General features: G+C 36.6%; 1 protein-coding gene across 9 annotated transcripts in view; it reads right to left on the bottom strand.

The window, feature by feature from the left end:
- Nucleotides 1-18725, bottom strand: part of DGKH (diacylglycerol kinase eta) — a 186214-nt gene that overhangs the window by 25930 nt on the left and 141559 nt on the right. For all 9 annotated transcript variants that reach the window (XM_053216075.1, XM_053216082.1, XM_027064918.2 and 6 more), the window contains 7 exons: nucleotides 17275-17548; nucleotides 16374-16496; nucleotides 12546-12677; nucleotides 5726-5843; nucleotides 4503-4613; nucleotides 4267-4363; nucleotides 1949-2056 (listed from right to left, as the gene is read on the bottom strand). In XM_053216075.1, coding sequence (XP_053072050.1) covers nucleotides 1949-2056; nucleotides 4267-4363; nucleotides 4503-4613; nucleotides 5726-5843; nucleotides 12546-12677; nucleotides 16374-16496; nucleotides 17275-17548 — 963 coding nt within the window. The remainder of the gene's footprint in view (nucleotides 1-1948; nucleotides 2057-4266; nucleotides 4364-4502; nucleotides 4614-5725; nucleotides 5844-12545; nucleotides 12678-16373; nucleotides 16497-17274; nucleotides 17549-18725) is intronic.

Raw genomic sequence — 18725 nt, forward strand, 5'->3', positions numbered from 1 at the left:
CCAAGGACCACCCCCCCCCAAAAAAAAACCCACTGTAGATGATTTAATGTAAACAAACTTAATACAAAAGATTTAAAACCCACATGGATAAAATGTTCATGCCGTTCATAAAGCACTCTTTAAACCAGCGAACTATTCTATTCTAAATAATCCATCTTGGGGGGACCTGGGTGGCTCAGTTGGTTGAGCATCTGACTTTGGCTCAGGTCATGATCTCCCCATTTGTGACTTCGAGCTCCGTGTAGGGCTCTGTGCTGACAGCTCAGAGCTTGGAGCCTGCTTCAGATTCTGGGTCTCCCTCTTGCTCTGCCCCTCCCCTGCTCATGCTCGGTTTCTCTCTCTCTCTCAAAAATAAAATAAACATTAAAAAATTTTAAATAATCCATCTTGGCATAAAATGCATCGAATATCTGTTCACACATAACTCAGATGTCTTGACAAAATGATGCATGTAATTTCAGGAAACCTAAAATACCCAGTTTACCTGGCATATTCTAAGGGAAATCCTTCAATGTTTACAAGCAATATGTATAATGTGCTTTATATATTAATATGACAACTTTTTAGGGCATTTGAGAAGATGGTAACAGACACCTCAGAGGATAAAAATGATGCAGGCTTACTTTGCTTTGATGTTAAATGCATTCCCACAAAATCAATTTAATCAAACAATTTAAATTCTGGCTGTCTTACTTTGTCCCCTTTATTCTCTCTTTGACTATATGATAAACAATTATGCCTCGGAAAAAAAAATTATTCAGCATAAAGCAGTATCTAAATTAAAACTGAAAATATCAGGGCATGAATTTGCAAACATTGATGATTTCTTGTCATTAAAAAAATTTTTTTTTCAATGTTTACTTATTTTTGAGAGACAGAGCATGAGCAGGGGGTAGAGAGAGAGGGAGACACAAAATGCCAAGCAGGCTCCAGGCTCTGAGCTGTCAGCACAGAGCCTGATATGGGGCTCGAGCTCACAAACCGTGAGATCATGACCTGAGCTGAAGTCAGAGGCCTAACTGACTGAGCCACCCAGGTACCCCGATTTCTTATCATTTTTGTTAGCAGACTGCGTGGTTTTATTTTTTTAATTAATTAATTAATTAAAATTTTATTTTTTTAATTTACATCCAAGTTAGTTAACATATAGTGCAACAATTATTTCAGGAGTAGATTGAGACTGCGTGGTTTTAAATCCTGTCTGTGCTACTTCCTGTGTGAACTTTGTGTCAGTTTCTTCACTGGTAAAATTTAGATAAAAATCGTGATTGTCAGTAATGAATGTGAAGCTCTCAGAACACTGATTACCTAGGAGGAGTCATTAGCTTTATTTACCTTTATCGCCTTGATTTCTTCCCTTTAAGATATTTAAGAGTGGAAGAGTAGTTACAGGCTGACAAAAAGTTCACAGCTAATGTAAATTTTATAGTTGTTACATTATTTACATTATTATATGCATTACATTGTTAAGTTGTGTTTTTTTCTCCTTTGGCAGGAAAGTCTAAAAGGACGAAAAACATAGACCTAAATGTTAACGGCCAAATGAGCCCTGTTAACATTTCTAAAAATAAAAATAATAGCCACATAGATGTAGAGTTAAAAATACAGAAAGGTATTTTGGCAGGCAGAATAACGTCTCCCTTTCTACCCCAAAAATGTCCATGTTCAAATCTGCAGAAGTAGTGAATTTACTTTACGTGGCCAAAGAGACTTTGCAGATGTGGTTACAGGGGGAACCTTGAGAAGGGGAGATTACCCTGGATGATGCAGTGGGCCCAATGTAATCACAACAGTCATTCAAAGTGGAAGAGAAGGGCAGGAGGGGAGATCAGAATGATGCACTGTGAGACTCAACCTGCCTTTGTTGGCTTTGGAGACGTTGGAAGGGGCCATGAACCAAGGAATACGGGCAGCCTCTGGAATCTAGAAGGCACAAGGAAATACTTACATCATCTTCTTTAGTTCCACCCCAGAAGTTGGTGCCTCCGGCATAGCTGGGAATGTTCAACACTGCTATTCCTTGCAGACTGGGGAGAGGGATATACTGCCCATCACACTGTAAGGTAAAGAGCTTAGAAGTTAGAGAAAAAGAGCAAAACCACTAGTTGGGAAGCCACTAGAATGCCAAAGACAAAGGACGATGGAGGGAAGTGTGTTGGTAATGTTTGCTCTCCTAGAAACATATTCCTACACATTACCTTTATCTTATTTTTTTAACTAAAAAAAATTTAAGGTGTAAATAACTATAGTTGTTACAGAAAACCAACCTTAAAAATATTAACTTTGCTGCCCAGATCAGGTGGCACTTTTTTTTCAAGTCACTTACATTTTCACTTGTATTAGGGTCATCTTTGTGCTTATTATAAGCATCCTTTTGAAAGCAAGCTGAGTGAGGGCGTCTGGGTCCTAGCCACCCCATCTAGCCCCTCTCAGAACTCCTGCTACTGGGCTGCCACTCTGTCACTAACGGTGGCTGGCCAAAACTCCGGGTGAGTTTCTCCAGTAGCCAAAACCAAAGCCAGGGAGAGGAAAACCATGCATGTCAGGAAGTATCTTATACTTACTGTGTCTTCTAATTAATCACAAAAATGAAAACTAAATTACCACTGAAATAGGAAACAAATATCATATGGCTGGTGAGTAATTATACGGGACATGTAAGTCAATTCTCAATCCTTCACCTTAAAAAAGAAGAGCTTGCAGATGTCATTCTTAAAATAGGGGCTATATTGTCATTAAATAATTCCTGCAATAAAAGATAACTAACATAACTTTATAACATTGCCTTTTAATACCCAATCAAAATCATCTCCACTCCTTAGAACAAATGAAAATCCAATTCCAATCCATATTCAACCACTTGAAATAACTGAGAACATTTTATGCTTGATTGTACTCCTATAGGTATTTTTTACACCTTCTTTTCTTTTTCATAAAAACACATTCAAAGGTCTATACTCTATCCAAAGGGCCAATCATAGTACACAGCAGGTGCTCAATGTGTATTTCTTAAAATGAACACACATTAAGTATTTAGTAGAATAATGAACTTTTTCTGAATCCAATAAATTGAACAGGTAGCTCTGTGTGCTTTAGAACAGCTGTTCAAATCATATCACTAATTTAAAGGAAATGGAAAAAATGCCAGTAACATCGTTCTTAATTTTTAAATATATTTTTTAATGTTTATTTATTTTTGAGAGAGGGAGACAGAGCATGAGCAGGGGAGGGGCAGAGAGAAGGAGACACAGAATCCAAAGCAGGCTCCAGGCTCTGAGCTGTCAGCACAGAGCCCAACGCCAGGCAGGCTCGAACTCAGGAATCACGAGATCATGACCTGAGTTGAAGTCAGACCCTTAACCGACTGAGCCACCCAGGCACCCCACATCCATCTTAATTTTATAAGCGGTGATAAATCAAACTAGCTGATCATGTGGTTATGTTCTAGTGTGGAAGGCATAACGGGTTTATCTTTACTAAAACATTTAGTTGATAATGAATGAGCCAGTGCTCATTCCAGTATTAAGATAACACCTAAAATAATAACACTCTGTTTAATCTACATACTTCTCTGTATGTAGGCGATACCTTAATTTAAAATATCTGGCTATAAAAAGACACAAGAAAGAAAGACATGCATATTGGCATAAACTGTGAATCCTGGACCAAGGGTGAAAGAAAATAAAAGTCGCAGAAGTTAGTAGACTTTTCAGAGCCATGTCTCCAACCATCTTTCTCCTCTTATTGGAGATTAAATAACTTTTGCTGTCCTTAATTTCCCATTTAAATTAGTAAAAAACTACTGAAAAATTTAAATGCTCAAGATCTCTTTTTAGTTTACTAACTATTGTTAGAAATAATTGGAACGAATATACATTTGAATTAAGAGTCTATTTACTAGAAATGTTTTTTTCAGGGATTTCTGAAACATCAGGCCATCATAGAATTGGGTCAAGATTTATAAACTTAAATGAGAATATCTGTGAGAATCTGTTACAAATGCTCTCCTATAAATGCACTCTCATGGCTGCACCTTCTCACGGGGCACCAAGACTCCACAGTAGCATCCAAATTTCAGGCGCCAATGATAATGATAAGTGTATTGGTCATATCCAGGGTCTAGCCCTCCCTTAGTATAAAGTTGGTAATCACTTCCACTGAGTGTTTAAACACTCAAAGAGGAATTGAAGCCAATTGAGTTGCCCAAATGAAATTATTTTTCTAAGTAAGATAACATGAAATATCTTTACTTCAAGATGAACTTACCTCAAGTTGAACTCTCTGTTCTAAATTCTTATATGACCTTTGTAATAACTCCCGGGTTCCGAGGACTCCATACCACATCAAATTTTTAGTTCGGCTCCTGAAAATAAATATTGGCAGACATTTCAATAGCTATTATTTATTCATCTTTAAAGGCAGAGCAAGCAAAAGAGGTAATAAATGAAATTAAAGTGAAATTGCCTTCCTGTAATAACATTATAACTATTACCCAAAATTACCTGCATTTTTCAGGGTGTTCTTCTCTCTTATTATTAAATTCTAATGAAATTTTTGCGTCTAATCCAATCCCAAAGTAATTGTTCATGACACATTTTTCTGAATATCCATCTCTGTGATAATATGGAAAAGTACATAAGAGTCAATTTCAGATTCATAACAATTACAACTTGCACACAAAACAGCACTTAAAACCATTTAAGTTTCCATTCCTTACAGAAGAGAGTAAAACTTAGCAGGAATTAATTCCTGTTCATATGCCATGTGTACAACCCCAGTACATATGTGTAATTTTTGGTACATGTGGTAAAAGGGATAGGGGGCCAAGCAGAGACAGAATCATAGTAACGCTTTTCTAAAACTTGTAATAAAACCTTGGTTCTTTTACTTCCTACGTGAACCCTTTACTACATACATAAGTGGGAGGGTCTTGCAGTCAGGTGCCAATCCTCCTTTCTTGATCATTAGAAAGTCTCCTTCGCTGTACTCTTATCAATGGACAAACTATATGTTAACTAACATGAATTTAAATTAAAAAAATATGGTGACGTCTTTGAGGAGTGTCATTAGAGAAATGAGATGTAACAAGAGAAAAATTATATGCAGAAGTAAAAGTTCATACTGAACTGCCAAAAAAAAACACCCCAAAACAAAAAACAAACAAAAAAACACCTGTACTTTTAAGAAGGGAAGAGATCAATGTGGGCCAGATGCTTCCTGAAATAAATAACACAATATTGCAGGGAAAAGTGAATACAAGTATGCCTCATTTTGCCATAGGGAAATGGGCTAGACAGGACCTACCTCGAGAACAGATCCTGAAAACAACTGTGTTTCAAATGCATCAATGTACTCATCATCATCAACTTTTGAAATTTTCTGATGACCCCCTTTTTTTTTTTAGCGTTTATTTATTTTTTGAGACAGAGAGAGACAGAGCATGAATGGGGGGAGGGTCAGAGAGAGAGGGAGACACAGAATCTGAAACAGGCTTCAGGCTCCGAGCTGTCAGCACAGAGCCCGACGCGGGGCTCGAACTCGTGAACCACGAGATCATGACCTGAGCCGAAGTCGGACACTTAACCGAGTGAGCCACCCAGGCACCCCTGATGACCCTTTTTATATGGGGAAGCATATTTCTTGTAACGCATTGACAATTTTACCATTCATATAGAGTAGAAACAAGAAAAGTCAAAACGAGATATTTACAAAAGTATTTCCTTACACGGAATCTGGATCTGGGTCAATAAATGGCGTTGCACCAAAAGGATCAATATTTGCCAGTAACATTTTGTTGATAATAGAACTCCCAGCAATTGAGGCAGCTAATCCTGCTCTTAAACCTGGACAGAAAAATAAATACATACAGGATCACATGTTAAGAAAAAAGATAAAGAAAGAGCCAGTGCATTGTTTTCAGGCTTCATCTCAGATACCTTGCCCCCAAAGCATGATTTTCAGTGTCTAATCTTCTCATTATTCAAAACCAAAAACTATAACATTGGTGATTACAACCAGGATCCATATGTTGTCATAAAAAATGCAGCTGATGAAGACTCAAATAAGAGTCTCTTTGTGACAGTTTCTCATTTACCATTCTAGTGATTCTATACTTCAACAAGTAAATATTACCTCCTATGTTATAGCAAATAAGGCGGTAAATCTGTAAGGAATTTGCAATAAAGGCTGAATTAGCAAGAATGTCACGGTGTTACTACTTCCATATGCTCAAAGCATAGATAATAATATTCAATTAAAAGTATTAACAGATATACTAAGTGAAATCCCAGTGTTGGTATCAACGGTAAGTATGAAAATATTAGGCACAGGTATTTAAGAGCAGTATTGAACGCAAAAAAGTGAAGCATTTATCTTACCTCTAAATATGTAAAACCTCAAATTTATTTCAACAAGCAGTTAGCTTTCTACTAAGTAGTTACGATATTCAAAGCTAATCAATTTTATGATCTACCCAACCCAAAACTGAGGCTAGAAGCATTAAACTCTGCAAAGAAGAAAAATAACAAGGGCCTAAGGGAATAAACAAACAAAAAGGAAAGAATAGTGAAGAAAAGTATGTCCTGGAATTGAGAACCACTAGGAAATTAGGAAAAAAGTCCTTTTTTTAAGCCAATATTCCTTTCCTCAACAGTGTGGTCTTCTTAGAAGATAATTATTCATTATTTCAGCTACAAAGTTTAGCTGCTTATTAAATAATCAAAATGAATTTTATTCTGTCATTTATTTTCATAGTTTTGAATCTGCCACGGCAGACTTAGTTATGCCAGTTTCTTTTATGTCTACATAAGTAAATAAATGGACAAAGCCACTATTTTGGTAAGAAAAGAAGCACACTTTAGACAGGTGAAGAATCAGGCTCCAGCCACAGAAAAGGATAATATTTTCTAAAATGTTTTAAGGTCAGGCATATTTACAGCTTTAGCCAGAAAGGTCATCTCATGGTTTCAGGTTTGAATAGAAATATAACCTCTAGATGTGGAGGTCTTTTTCCAGAATCAAACATGTTATGGGTTTATCTACTTTAATATTTCACTGAGATATAATTCACATACCATGAAATTCACCTTTTAAGTAAGTGCATAATTTGTCTGTTTGTAGTATATACACAAAGTTGTGCAATGATCACTACCATCACATTTAGAACATTTTTTATTACTCTACAAAAAACACCCCGTACCTGTTAGTAGTCATTTTCCTTGCCCCCCATTCCCCACATCCTCAAACCCTGGAAACCACTCACCTATGTTCTCTCGGGACTTGACTACTCTGGGCATTTTATATAAATGTAATCATATAGTATGTGGCTTTTTATGTCAAGCTTCTTTCACTAGGCATAATGTTTTCAGAGGTATTCATGTTGCAGCATGTATCAGTGCTTCATTCTTTTTTTTAAAGATTTTATTTTTAAGTAATCTCTACACCCAACACGGGGCTCAAACTCATAACCCTGAGATGAAGAGTTGCATACTCCCCTGACTGAGCCAGCCAGCACCCCCGTTCTTTGTTCTTTTTAATGGATGACTAATAGTCCACTGTATGGATATTGTACATTTTGTTTTTCCATTCATCAATTGATGATTATTTGGGTTGTTTCTTCTATTTGGCTATTATGAGTAATGTTGCTATAAACAGTAACGTACAAGTTTTTGTGTAGACGTGTATTTTCACTTCTCATGGGTGTATACCTAGTAGTGGGTTTTTGGGTTATATGTTAACTCTGTTTAATTCTTTGAGGAACTGCCCAACTGTTTTTGCAAAATGGCTGCACCATTTCATATGCTAACCAACAAAGTATAAAAGTTCCAATTTTGCCACATCCTTGCCAATATTTGTTATTATCTGCCTTTTTTGATCATAGCCATCCCAGTAAAGTGAAGTGGTATTTCACTGTGGTTTTCATTTGCATTACCCTGATGACTAATGAAGATGAGCATCTTTCCATGTGTTTATTGGCCACTTGAATATCTTTTTGCAAGAGATCCTTTGCCCATTTTTAAATTGAAGTATTTGTCTTTACCGTTGAATTTTAAGAGCTCTTTATATATTTTGAATACTAGTCCCTTATCACATATACTATTTACAAATATTTTCCTTTATCCTATGGATTGTCTTCTTTCTTTCTTCCTTTTCATTTATCCTTTTTGATTTATGAGAGGAGAAAGTTTCATGGAAAGCCACAACAACCCAGAATCTGCAAAAACTAAAAATCAATGTACCATTTTGATGATGGCATATTGTCAGTTCATCAGACCAACTACCCCTCCTCACTTTGAGGGAAAACTGAAAAGCTGAGCAAAATGTAAAATGAATTTATTTGAAGATCATTAAAGAGGTAGACCAAAGATGAGGGCTTACCAACCAACCATTAGAAAAGGAGAATGACTCAGTCAGGTGAGCCCAGGACTCAGGGATAGCTCTTTTTTTGTTTTGTTTTTAACTTTTTTCCTAATTTTTATTTATTTTTTTTTGAGAGAGTGAGCACATGTGTAAACAGGGAGGGGCAGAGGGAAAGAGAATCTTAAGCTCAGCATGGAGCCTGATGCAGGGCTCAATCTCACAACTGTGAGATCGTGTCCTGAGCTGAAATCAACAGCTGGACACTTAACCGACCAAGCCACACAGGCGTCCTTAACTTTTTACTTTATATTATTGTGGTAAGAACACTTACTATGAGACCTACCTTCTTAACAAATTTTTAAGTGTTTTAGGCAGTATTGTTAACTCTAGGTACAGTATTGTTAACTCTAGGCAGTATTGTTAACTCTAGGTACAATTTTGGACACCAGATCTTGAGAACTTACCTTGCTTAACTGAAATTTTATGTAGCTTGACTGGCAACTCCCCATTTCCTCTTACTTCTAGTTGTTGGTAACCACCATTCCACTCTTTGATTTTATGGTTTTGACTATTTTAGATACTTCATGGAAGTGAATCATGTAGTACTTGCAATGTTGTGACTGAATTATTTCACTTAGCATAATTTCCTCCAGGTCCATTCACATTATGACAGATTACAGATTTTTTTTTTTTAAGCTGAACAATATTCCATTGTATGTATATACCATGTGTTCTTTATCCATTTATCACTCAGTGGACATTTAGGTTGCTTTTGAAAGGGCGGGCCTACGCCAGCCGACTCCATCTTGTTCTGTGTCCTTCACCTTGACCACACCTCCTCCCCTTGAGTAACCCCCCCTCACCTGCCTAACAGGACTCGGACCCTTCCCCAGGACCCTTCCCCAGCCAATTGGCTGAGGCCATACCCATTACCTCACCAACTGCCCCCAGGCCCCAATAAAACCTTTGTCCTTTTGAAACTCACTCTCTTTCCCTGGTATCTCACCGCTGCCTCGGTGCAGGTAGGGGATTGAGCTCGAGCTAGCTCGAATAAAGGCTCTTTGCTTTTGCATCGGACTCGGCTCCCTAGTGGTCTTTGGGGATCACGAATTCTGGGCATAACACTTTCATGTCTTGGATGTAGTGAATAGTGCTACAATAAACATGGGAGTGCTAATATCTCCTCAAAATTCTGATTTCAATTCTTTTGATAAATTCCCAGAGTGGGATTGCTGGATCATATGGTAGTCCTAATTTTAGTTTTTTAAAAAAGAAATTTTAATGTTTATTTTTGAGAGAGAGAGAGAGAGCGAGAGAGAGAGAGAGAGCAAGCAGGGGAGGAGCAGAGAGAAAGAGAGACACAGAATCTGGAGCAGGCTCCAGGCTCTGAGCTGTCAGCACAGAGCCCAATATGGGGCTTGATCCCACAAGCTGTGAGATCATTACCTGAGCTGATATCAAGAGCTGGACACTTAACTGAGCCATCCAGGCACCTCACATCCTCCCCAATACTTGTTGTCTTTTGATTTTTTTGTTTGTTTGTTTTTTGATAATAGTGTGAGGTGACAGCTCATTATGGTTTTTAATCTGCATTTCCCTGATGGTTAGTGACTTGAACATCTTTGGTTTGGTACCAGGGTAACACTGGCCTCAAAGAATGAGGTGGAAAATGTTCTTTCCTCGTTTAGTTTTTGGAAGAGTTTGTGAACTGCTGATATTAATTCTTTAAACACTTGGCAGAGTTCATTAGTGAAGTGATTTGGACCTGGCCTTTTCTTTGTAAGGAGTTTTGTTATAGGTCTAGTTAGATTTTCTCTTCTTGAATGGGTTTTGTGGGAATAAGCTTAGGAATTTTCTGAGCCTCTGCCAATGGGTTAACAAGGCATAAAGAATTAGAAAGTCATAGGATGTTCACACCCAAGTTTGGGTAAACAAGATTAGGTAAGTAAGATTAGATAAGGTGGAGCAAAGGCCCCAGTATAGATAGGGTGGGGCAAAAGCCCCAGTATAGGTAAGGCCTGGGCACAGGCCTCAGTATAGATAAGGTGGGACAAAGGCCCCAGTATAGGACAAATGTATATGAGGTAAACAAGATTAGGTATTCAGGGTGGAAACAACCCCCAATTTAGTACTTACAATAGCAGAAAGCTGCTTTCACAGGAAGGAAGCACCAAATTAGGTGAACAGGTAAATAAGGCTAGAGACTGAAGCAGGGCAAAGTTGCCCAGAGGGCAACTAGCTAATTAGCAAAAGAAAGGTGCCTTGTTGACCCTGAGGTAGCATGCTCTGTCTTTCTTGTCCCCTAGACCAGTTTAGGTAAACAGAGGTGGTGCCTCTTGTCTGCTATAAACAACCTTCTGCCCAACACCAGGATTTTGTTTTGTATTAACCCAAATCCCTACCCCCCCCCCCCCCCGCATATCTTCAAAACCCCCTTTCCCTCACGCCCATGAGTTAATGTTCACGATTTCACTGTCTCTTTGTGCACACCCATCACCACGTTTGTAAGCCTTCTGATCCTAATAAAAACAGAACAAGGACCCTTACTCGGGGCTCTTGTCTTCTCCTGGACATCAGCTTCTCTCTCGCATTTTTAATTCTGCATCCCACTTTCTTGCTAGACAAGAAAGAACTCCAGACCCAGAGTCTACGACACAGTTTTAGTAGTTTGCATGCTTCTAGGAGTTTGTCCATTTCATTGAAGTTATCTAATTTATTGCCATGAAATGTTGATAGCTTTCCCTTATTTATAATCCTTTCTATTTCTGTAAGGTTGTTAGTGATATCTTTCCTCTTTTATTCCTGATTTCAGTAATTTGAATCTTCTTTTATTTCCTTGGTCCCTCTAGATAAAGACTTGTCAATTTTGTTAAACTGTTCGCAGAACCAACTTCTGGTTTCATTGATTTTCTGTATTGTTTTGTATTCTCTTTGTCATGTCTTTACACTCCAATATTTCTTCCTTCCTTCCTAGTGATTGCTTTCAGTATGTTTGCTCTTCTTTTTCCAGTTTATTAAGGTGGAGAGTTAGGTTTTGGGATCTTTCTACCTCTTTAATATAGGCCTTTACAGCTATAAATTTCCCTCCAAACACTTCTTTAACTACATCAAGTAAGTTTTGGTATGGTGTATTTTTGTTTTCATTCATATCAAAGGATTTCAAAATTTTTCTTATGATTTTTTTTTAACCCACATATTGCCACATTCCCAAAATTTCCATCTGTTATGGATGTCTAATTTCATTCCATTGTGGCCAAAGATCATTCTTTGTATAATATTTCAATCTTTCTAAATTTATTGAAAGTTGTTTTATGGCTTCATATATGGTCTATCCTGGAGAATGTTCCATATGCACTAGACAATGTGCATTCTGTGGCTGTTATGTGGAGTGCATTGTAGACATTTGTTAGGTCTACTTGTTTTATGTGTCTTTCAGTTCTTCTATTTCCTTGTTGATCTCTCTCTAGTTGTTCTATTCACTACTGAGAGTGGGATACTAAAGTCTCCAACTATGATTATTTTTGAATTGCAATTCACCTTTTAAAAGAGCATGTAGGAGAGACTGACTTTAAGGGTGTAATTTGGGATCCAATCTACCCTGGAATAAATCTTGACAGTTCTCACTAGGTCAAACAACTGGAACTTAAGGAGACATCTGAGACATCTCTATTTTCCTCCTTCCCTGCTGTACAAGTTCTTTGGTTTTCACTAGTACTAACTGAATCCCGAGGTAAATTCATCTCATCAGAGCTGGCATAGATGCCTCAGATGTTCCAAAACGAAGCAATATTAGTAGTCTAAAAATGACTACAGAGAGACCTGTGGCTTACAACTAAAAGGAAAGCTGTGGAGATACTTAAGAGGTAGTAGAACATAGGATTGATTTACCCAAGGTGCTTAATAAATGCAGATTCTTGAGCTCTATTCTAGATAAAATTTCTCAGGGCAGGGCCCCAAAACATATATTTTAATACTTCCAAGGTAATTCTTACACACACACACACACACACACACACACACACACACAAGTCTAAGGATCTAGAGTCTTGTTGATAAGAGTGACAAGAACATTCTCTCAAAGGGACATTTATCTTTCAGACCACATTTCAATAGTTCATGGAAGTGAATACTTAATACATTTTCACAGAAATACTTAAAAAAATACCATGTTTCAGAATCTATACTACCTGGGCAGATTATTCTGGTGTTGAGCACAGGCAGGTTTTCTTTGCTGGTTGCCACAGCTGGACCAGGGCCAGAGTCAGTTTGGGAACGACTTGCCCGGCCATCTGGAGACCGAGGTGCAGGTGCAGTTTTAACTGTTGGCAAAAAGTCCCAATTATAAAAAAGATAATGGTAAAGCTATTAAAGTAAGCAAGTCCTTATAAATTCAGGACATAAGATAGTTTAATGCATGTTGAAATCAATTAGCAGAACTGAAAATATTACATTGCGTTTACCTATTCTTTTCCCATTGTTTTCACTTTCTTGAGATTTACTGAACGGAGGGATTCTGCCACGGGTCTTGATCACTCATTTCAAACAGATGGAGATCAGTAGAACATAGACGCCTATCATAATTAAGGCTCAGTAATACTCATAATTTGAATGTGACCAACCCATAGTGTTTTATGTAGGTGATGAATCATGGGAATCTACCCCCAAGACCAAGAGCACACTGTATACACACTGTATGTTAGCTAACTTGACAATAAATTATATATATATAAACAAAGATAAAAAGAAACTTTGAAGCCTGATGATTTTTGCAAATGGAACATATGTGTTATAATGTATACTACCAATGCATTCCTTTTGTCATAAATGTTGAGTGATCAGAATTAATTAACATAGTTCCTACAGCTAATGTGCGAAACATGAGTTAACATCGTCTTCTATACATGAAAGGAAGATGGTATTTTTTTTCAAATGAAACCGACATATGTTTCCTGCACTTCTCAATTAATTATAAATTCATAACAATGATTTACACAGAACGGTTCTATCATATTCTTCTAAATGCTGAATACATTTAAAAAGTTATACCAAACCAGAATTTTTCTCAAAGTAAACAACAAAAAAGGAGATTTAATTCTGTCTAAACTGGGGTAATTTTTAATGGAGAGTAAATAGTATCTTTAATTCAATTAGGAGCTATTGGCAGGTGTTTTAAAAAAAACCAGTAATCCTCAAACTCAATTTAAAAATACTTGAAAATTTAATTTTCTTTACTCTCCCTAAGACTAATTACAAACTAACCATATTAATCTTACACTCTCTTCTGTCTCTTCAAAAACAGTCCAGTTGTACTAAAGAAAAGTAGCAGAACAGCTCACTTTTTTCTTTTTTTTTGGACAGATGTGAGACCTGGGGCTAATTTCTAATAAAAACAATCTTTTGATATTCATCTCTGATCAAAAGCAGACAGCATCCTAGTGACTAAGATTGATGTAATAGTGCAGGTAACTAAATTACTGTTTCATGGTTTTTCTTAAACATAACATCTCATTGATCATAGTAACATACTGTATTATACATTTCAGGCATATGAATTATTGCATAATTTAATAATATAATGAATGTTCTTAAAAAAATAACGATTATTTAATACAGAAATGCTTCAATTGCTACTGACTCCCACTAAATTGGATTACTAGCTAGAAAACAAAATCAAATATTGCAACATTAAAGACTTGTATAAATTTATGTCTATTTCAATATCAGTATCTATAGTTGCATACCCATATGTTTCAGTTTTCTTTGCAGACTACAATGCAAGTGCTCAGTTCATGAGAATATAGTAAGATGGGGTGGTAGCTGGTTGGAAAACCAGCTACCGTTTTACAGTGAGTGCTGAAAAACCAATCGTCCCAAGAGAGCCTTCCTTATCTTAGGGAAAACTGTCATGCAGCATATTGTAAGAATGCCATTTGCAGTCCTGCTTAAGTCAACTTCGTTAAGGGATGAAAACATACAAGTCAGCTTATTAAATTCTAGATGAAGTAAATTTGAGACGATACAATGAAGCTTCCAAAGATTTTGACAGGATGTAATGGTAGATCCAAATTGAAAAGATAAAAGTTCATAGGGATGAGCATAAACTACTATCATTAGATTTTAAAAAAATCACTTGCACAAAACAGGAGGAAAACAGGCTTATATGGCATTACTATAGAACACTCCATAACAAGAACTCTTAGGGAAGCCTTCGAAAACCAAAATTGCCCAGAATGTGTAGTGTATGGCTAGCGGTGTGCTATTATCTGGAGGGCTGCATTCAAAATGGGGCATCATATTGACCAATTGAGTGCAACCAGAAAAACAAAAAAGTTTGAAATCAAGTTAAAAATTGGTAAAAGAATTAGGAGATAATATGGAAAAGAAGATATAAGGGGTAGAAGAGGATATGATGCCATGAAAGCTGTTTTCAAAGGTCTGCCACATGGTAGAGTTATCTTCAATACTGTGAGGTAATGTATAGGAAATTGTTTTTAACTATTCATAAAGCACCACACAAACGCCAGCAGTTGTTGCTATTAACATTATCACACACAAAACTCCATTAGTTAGTGTGATCATGGGTAGAAATTTAAGAAGAAAATATAAAGCTGAATATAGAGAAAAGCTTTCTAACAATTGAGAGCTGATGTTAAGAACGGGATGTATTGAAAGTGAGTGGCGGGGCATCTGGCTGGTTCAGATGGGAGAGCTTGGGACTCTTGATCTTGAGGTCATGAGTTCAAGCCCCACGCTGGGTGTAGAGATTACTTAAAAAAAAATACAATATTAAGAAAAAAACAAAAGAAAGTGAGTGGCCATCTGTCAAGAGGGTTATAAAGTATGCCTGTATTGGATTATATGCTGCGACAGGGACCGTTAAGGTCCCTACAGTCTAAGGCTATAGAGTTGGGTCGTGTGCTGAAATAGGTACACGTAAAGTCTAAAAGGGCTAAGGTTGTAGAATATGTATGCATTGGTTGCGTGCCAGACATGTGAGGTCTAATTTCAAAGTTGCTAAGAGTTTCACATATAATTAAGGAGAATTCTTTGGAAGTTAATGTAATTAGTAGCAAGGGCAGTGGCAGGAATAGCAATAGCACTGGTAATAGTGATAATGACTGCAAACACTCTTTCAGAGCACTATGTACCTACTCTGTTCTAGGCACTCCACATATCTTAACTTCCTCAACCTTCACAACAGGTAGGCATGTCATTATCCGCATTTCACAAACGAGGAAACCACAGAGAAATGAAGCAATCTGCCCAAGTGTATGTGTAATGAAAATAAAGCAAAAGCTTAATGAACGCAGTTCTGATTTAATAGTGTTGACTTTTCATTAGTATTATGCGATTACTTTCATATTACTTCTCAAGCTTCGTTAATACTTTAATTTCTGCTTTGTTTTATTCTACTAAATTAACAGCTATTCCTTTATACAATCTGAAATATTAAAAATATAAATTCATCTTTGAACTTCAACAGGCAACTACATATTAATTTCCTGGAAAAAATAATTTTAGTAGAGATAGGGTTGTAACTAGACGTCCAGTGATTTTAGAGATTAATGTAGCAATAGGAAATTCGCAAACCATCCGAGCTGATCAGTGGAATTCAAGGGACCGCTAAGCTACTGAAATGCCAAATTCCGTGCCTGTGGGACCTACTGCTTTCACAGAATTCTCAAATGCATCTGTAGGCTAAAAACAGGTTAAAATCTGTTGATTTAGGTGTTTCTTCCTTTTTTCTTCAGGAAAATGAAGAGATTTAGCTATGGTTGGTCCCAGAATCCTTAGTTCATTATGATGATCTCCAGATTATCTGATAAAAAAGGAATGTGACTACTTGACAATACTCTAAATGTTACCTTTATTATTCTACTATTCACGAATATCTAAGCTTTAACTTTTGAAAAGCCTTGTTAAAATTAAAATACAAAGTTTATTACAAACCGATAAGCCTTTTGAAAAGTAAAAGCAGAATTACATTTTATTGAATTCCAAAATAGTTTTCTTACCAGTTGAAGGCTCTTTTGCACCATCATCTTTAGATTCTTCTTTAGATTCATCTGTTTCTGTGCTATCATTATCGAATGACTGGCTAACTGGTTCACAAGGGTGAACACTCTGTTCATCCAGAACTTTAAGTAGTCGGAGAGAAATATGTTTGGACAAGTAAAAGTAAAATCCATAAATATTAATGTATGCTTAAAAAGGAAAATGAAACATAAACCAAAAGAAATTCCATATGCACAAATCAACGCTAGTTGGTAAGTTTGGGGTGATATCTCTAAGTACTAGAGATTATACAACTAAATATTTAAAATTGTAAAAGTTATATTTTTACCAGAAGAAAAAAATAAAAAATTTGAGATGAAATACAAGTCCAACTACAAGTTATAACCTATAAAAGGGATTTCAATGTTAATTTTTAAAGTTAACTTCAGCCCACTATTAAAATTCTAAGAGAGGTATATACATTATATTAATACAAAAAATTAAAATATAGGTGGAGCTTTTACAAACTCTTTAAAAAACAACGTAAACATTCAGGAAACAAATTTAAGAAAGTATTTTCAAAGTAGTTTACAGGTTTGATTTTCTTTGAGAACTCAACAGATTCTAATGACATAGAAGATATTTAAAATTTTATAATTATTACTTAATTTTCAATATTTCCAGTGTACTTTATCTCTGAGATGTTACTTTATTTAACATCTTTAACATATTTAACAATAAATATGCTGATCCTTACTACTAAAACAAGAGAGGGGATAGATTTCATTCTAATGGCCCTATCTTCTGTCTTGCCTGAAAATTTTCTATGTGTGTATAGCCTGACCAGTGTGAAAACTCCATTGTGCTTGCAATATAAGAATGCTGCTAACTTCTTCAAAAGCTGATTTCGTTCATGTGTACCTTTGCCGGCTTCTTCAATGACTTGCCTCACTGCTTTCTTTAAACTGTTTGCCCGCAACATTATTTCGTTTGGTCTCACAGCTTTCTGGGAGGAAGGTTTTGCAGGGTCATCGGTGAGTTGTTCTTTGTTTTCACACAAAGATTCTTCACTGGAAGATTCCACGGTATCTTCTTCTACAATGAGAGAGCTGATGCCTGGGAGAACGGGGGCAGCCTGGGAATCTGTGTGTAAAGCTTGAAGCAGTTGTTCAAGCTTTTCATTTAGGACTGAACACTAAGAAAACAAAAATACACTAATGAATCTCCATTTGGTGGGAATGGAAAATGATAATTTAAGTGAATGGCTTCTGATTTTAGAGGAAAGATGCCTATATTAATATTTACCATTAACAGGCCATCTATTATAGATTATACTTTAGATAGTTTATGGACTAAGTAATCTATCACTTTTAAAAGAAGTACAATTATGTGAATTTTTACATGCACGTCCAGAATATTCCAATTCTACCATCTTTATATAACTATTTTCCCTTAAAAGAAAGTCTCTAGGGGCGCCTGGGTGGCGCAGTCAGTTAAGCGTCCGACTTCAGCCAGGTCACGATCTCGCGGTCTGTGAGTTCGAGCCCCGTGTCAGGCTCTGGGCTGATGGCTCGGAGTCTGGAGCCTGTTTCCGATTCTGTGTCTCCCTCTCTCTCTGCCCTTCCCCCATTCATGCTGTCTCTCTCTGTCCCAAAATAAATAAAAAACGTTGAAAAAAAAAAAAGTCTCAACTATATAACTATATAAAGATATAGTTGTTTTTTCTTAAAAGAACAAACACATTAAAGTGACACATTATGCAGAAAATTTACACGTTACACAGAAAATTTATGCATTATACAGAATATTGCATAAACTTTTTAAAGTAATCAATGTATGGTACTGTTTTGAGCATCACAAATTGCAGGTCTGGCTGAGCCTTGGTAAGCTCTCCTTCAAAGCTTTGGTTTTAAAAGGAGTGAAGGGCACCTAAGGGATTAATGGTTCAAAAAAAGAGCAAAAAAGGAAAATGCACAATGATAAAGAAGTAAAAGAAGATGGAGAAAGAAAAACCAGCTCTCGGACCTTGTTTCTGTCTGCTTCTCTTGAATGACTATGGGTAAAGAAATATTTAGGACGGAAGCTGTTGATGTGACTGCCTAATTTACCTTTTATTCCACACAAGTTCCAGTTCCTTCTGCCTCCATTTATTGGCCTTTGATGTCATGCTAACACAAGGTTACAGTGGAAATAGTTAACAGAAAAAAGTGTGGCTACAGAGGCCTTTCTGAAGCTCTCCACAGAGTAGAAAAACAAGAAGAAAAGAGGCTGAAAATGTCAAATGTATGTTTACTTCTATTTTCTTTTCCTTTCACTCAGCTAAACCACCATCAACAGCATGAATCTGGAGGAGACCATTCCTTTTCAAGCCC

The sequence above is a fragment of the Acinonyx jubatus genome, chromosome A1, assembly GCF_027475565.1.
Source record: "Acinonyx jubatus isolate Ajub_Pintada_27869175 chromosome A1, VMU_Ajub_asm_v1.0, whole genome shotgun sequence".
In the NCBI taxonomy this organism is placed as follows: Eukaryota; Metazoa; Chordata; class Mammalia; order Carnivora; family Felidae; genus Acinonyx; species Acinonyx jubatus.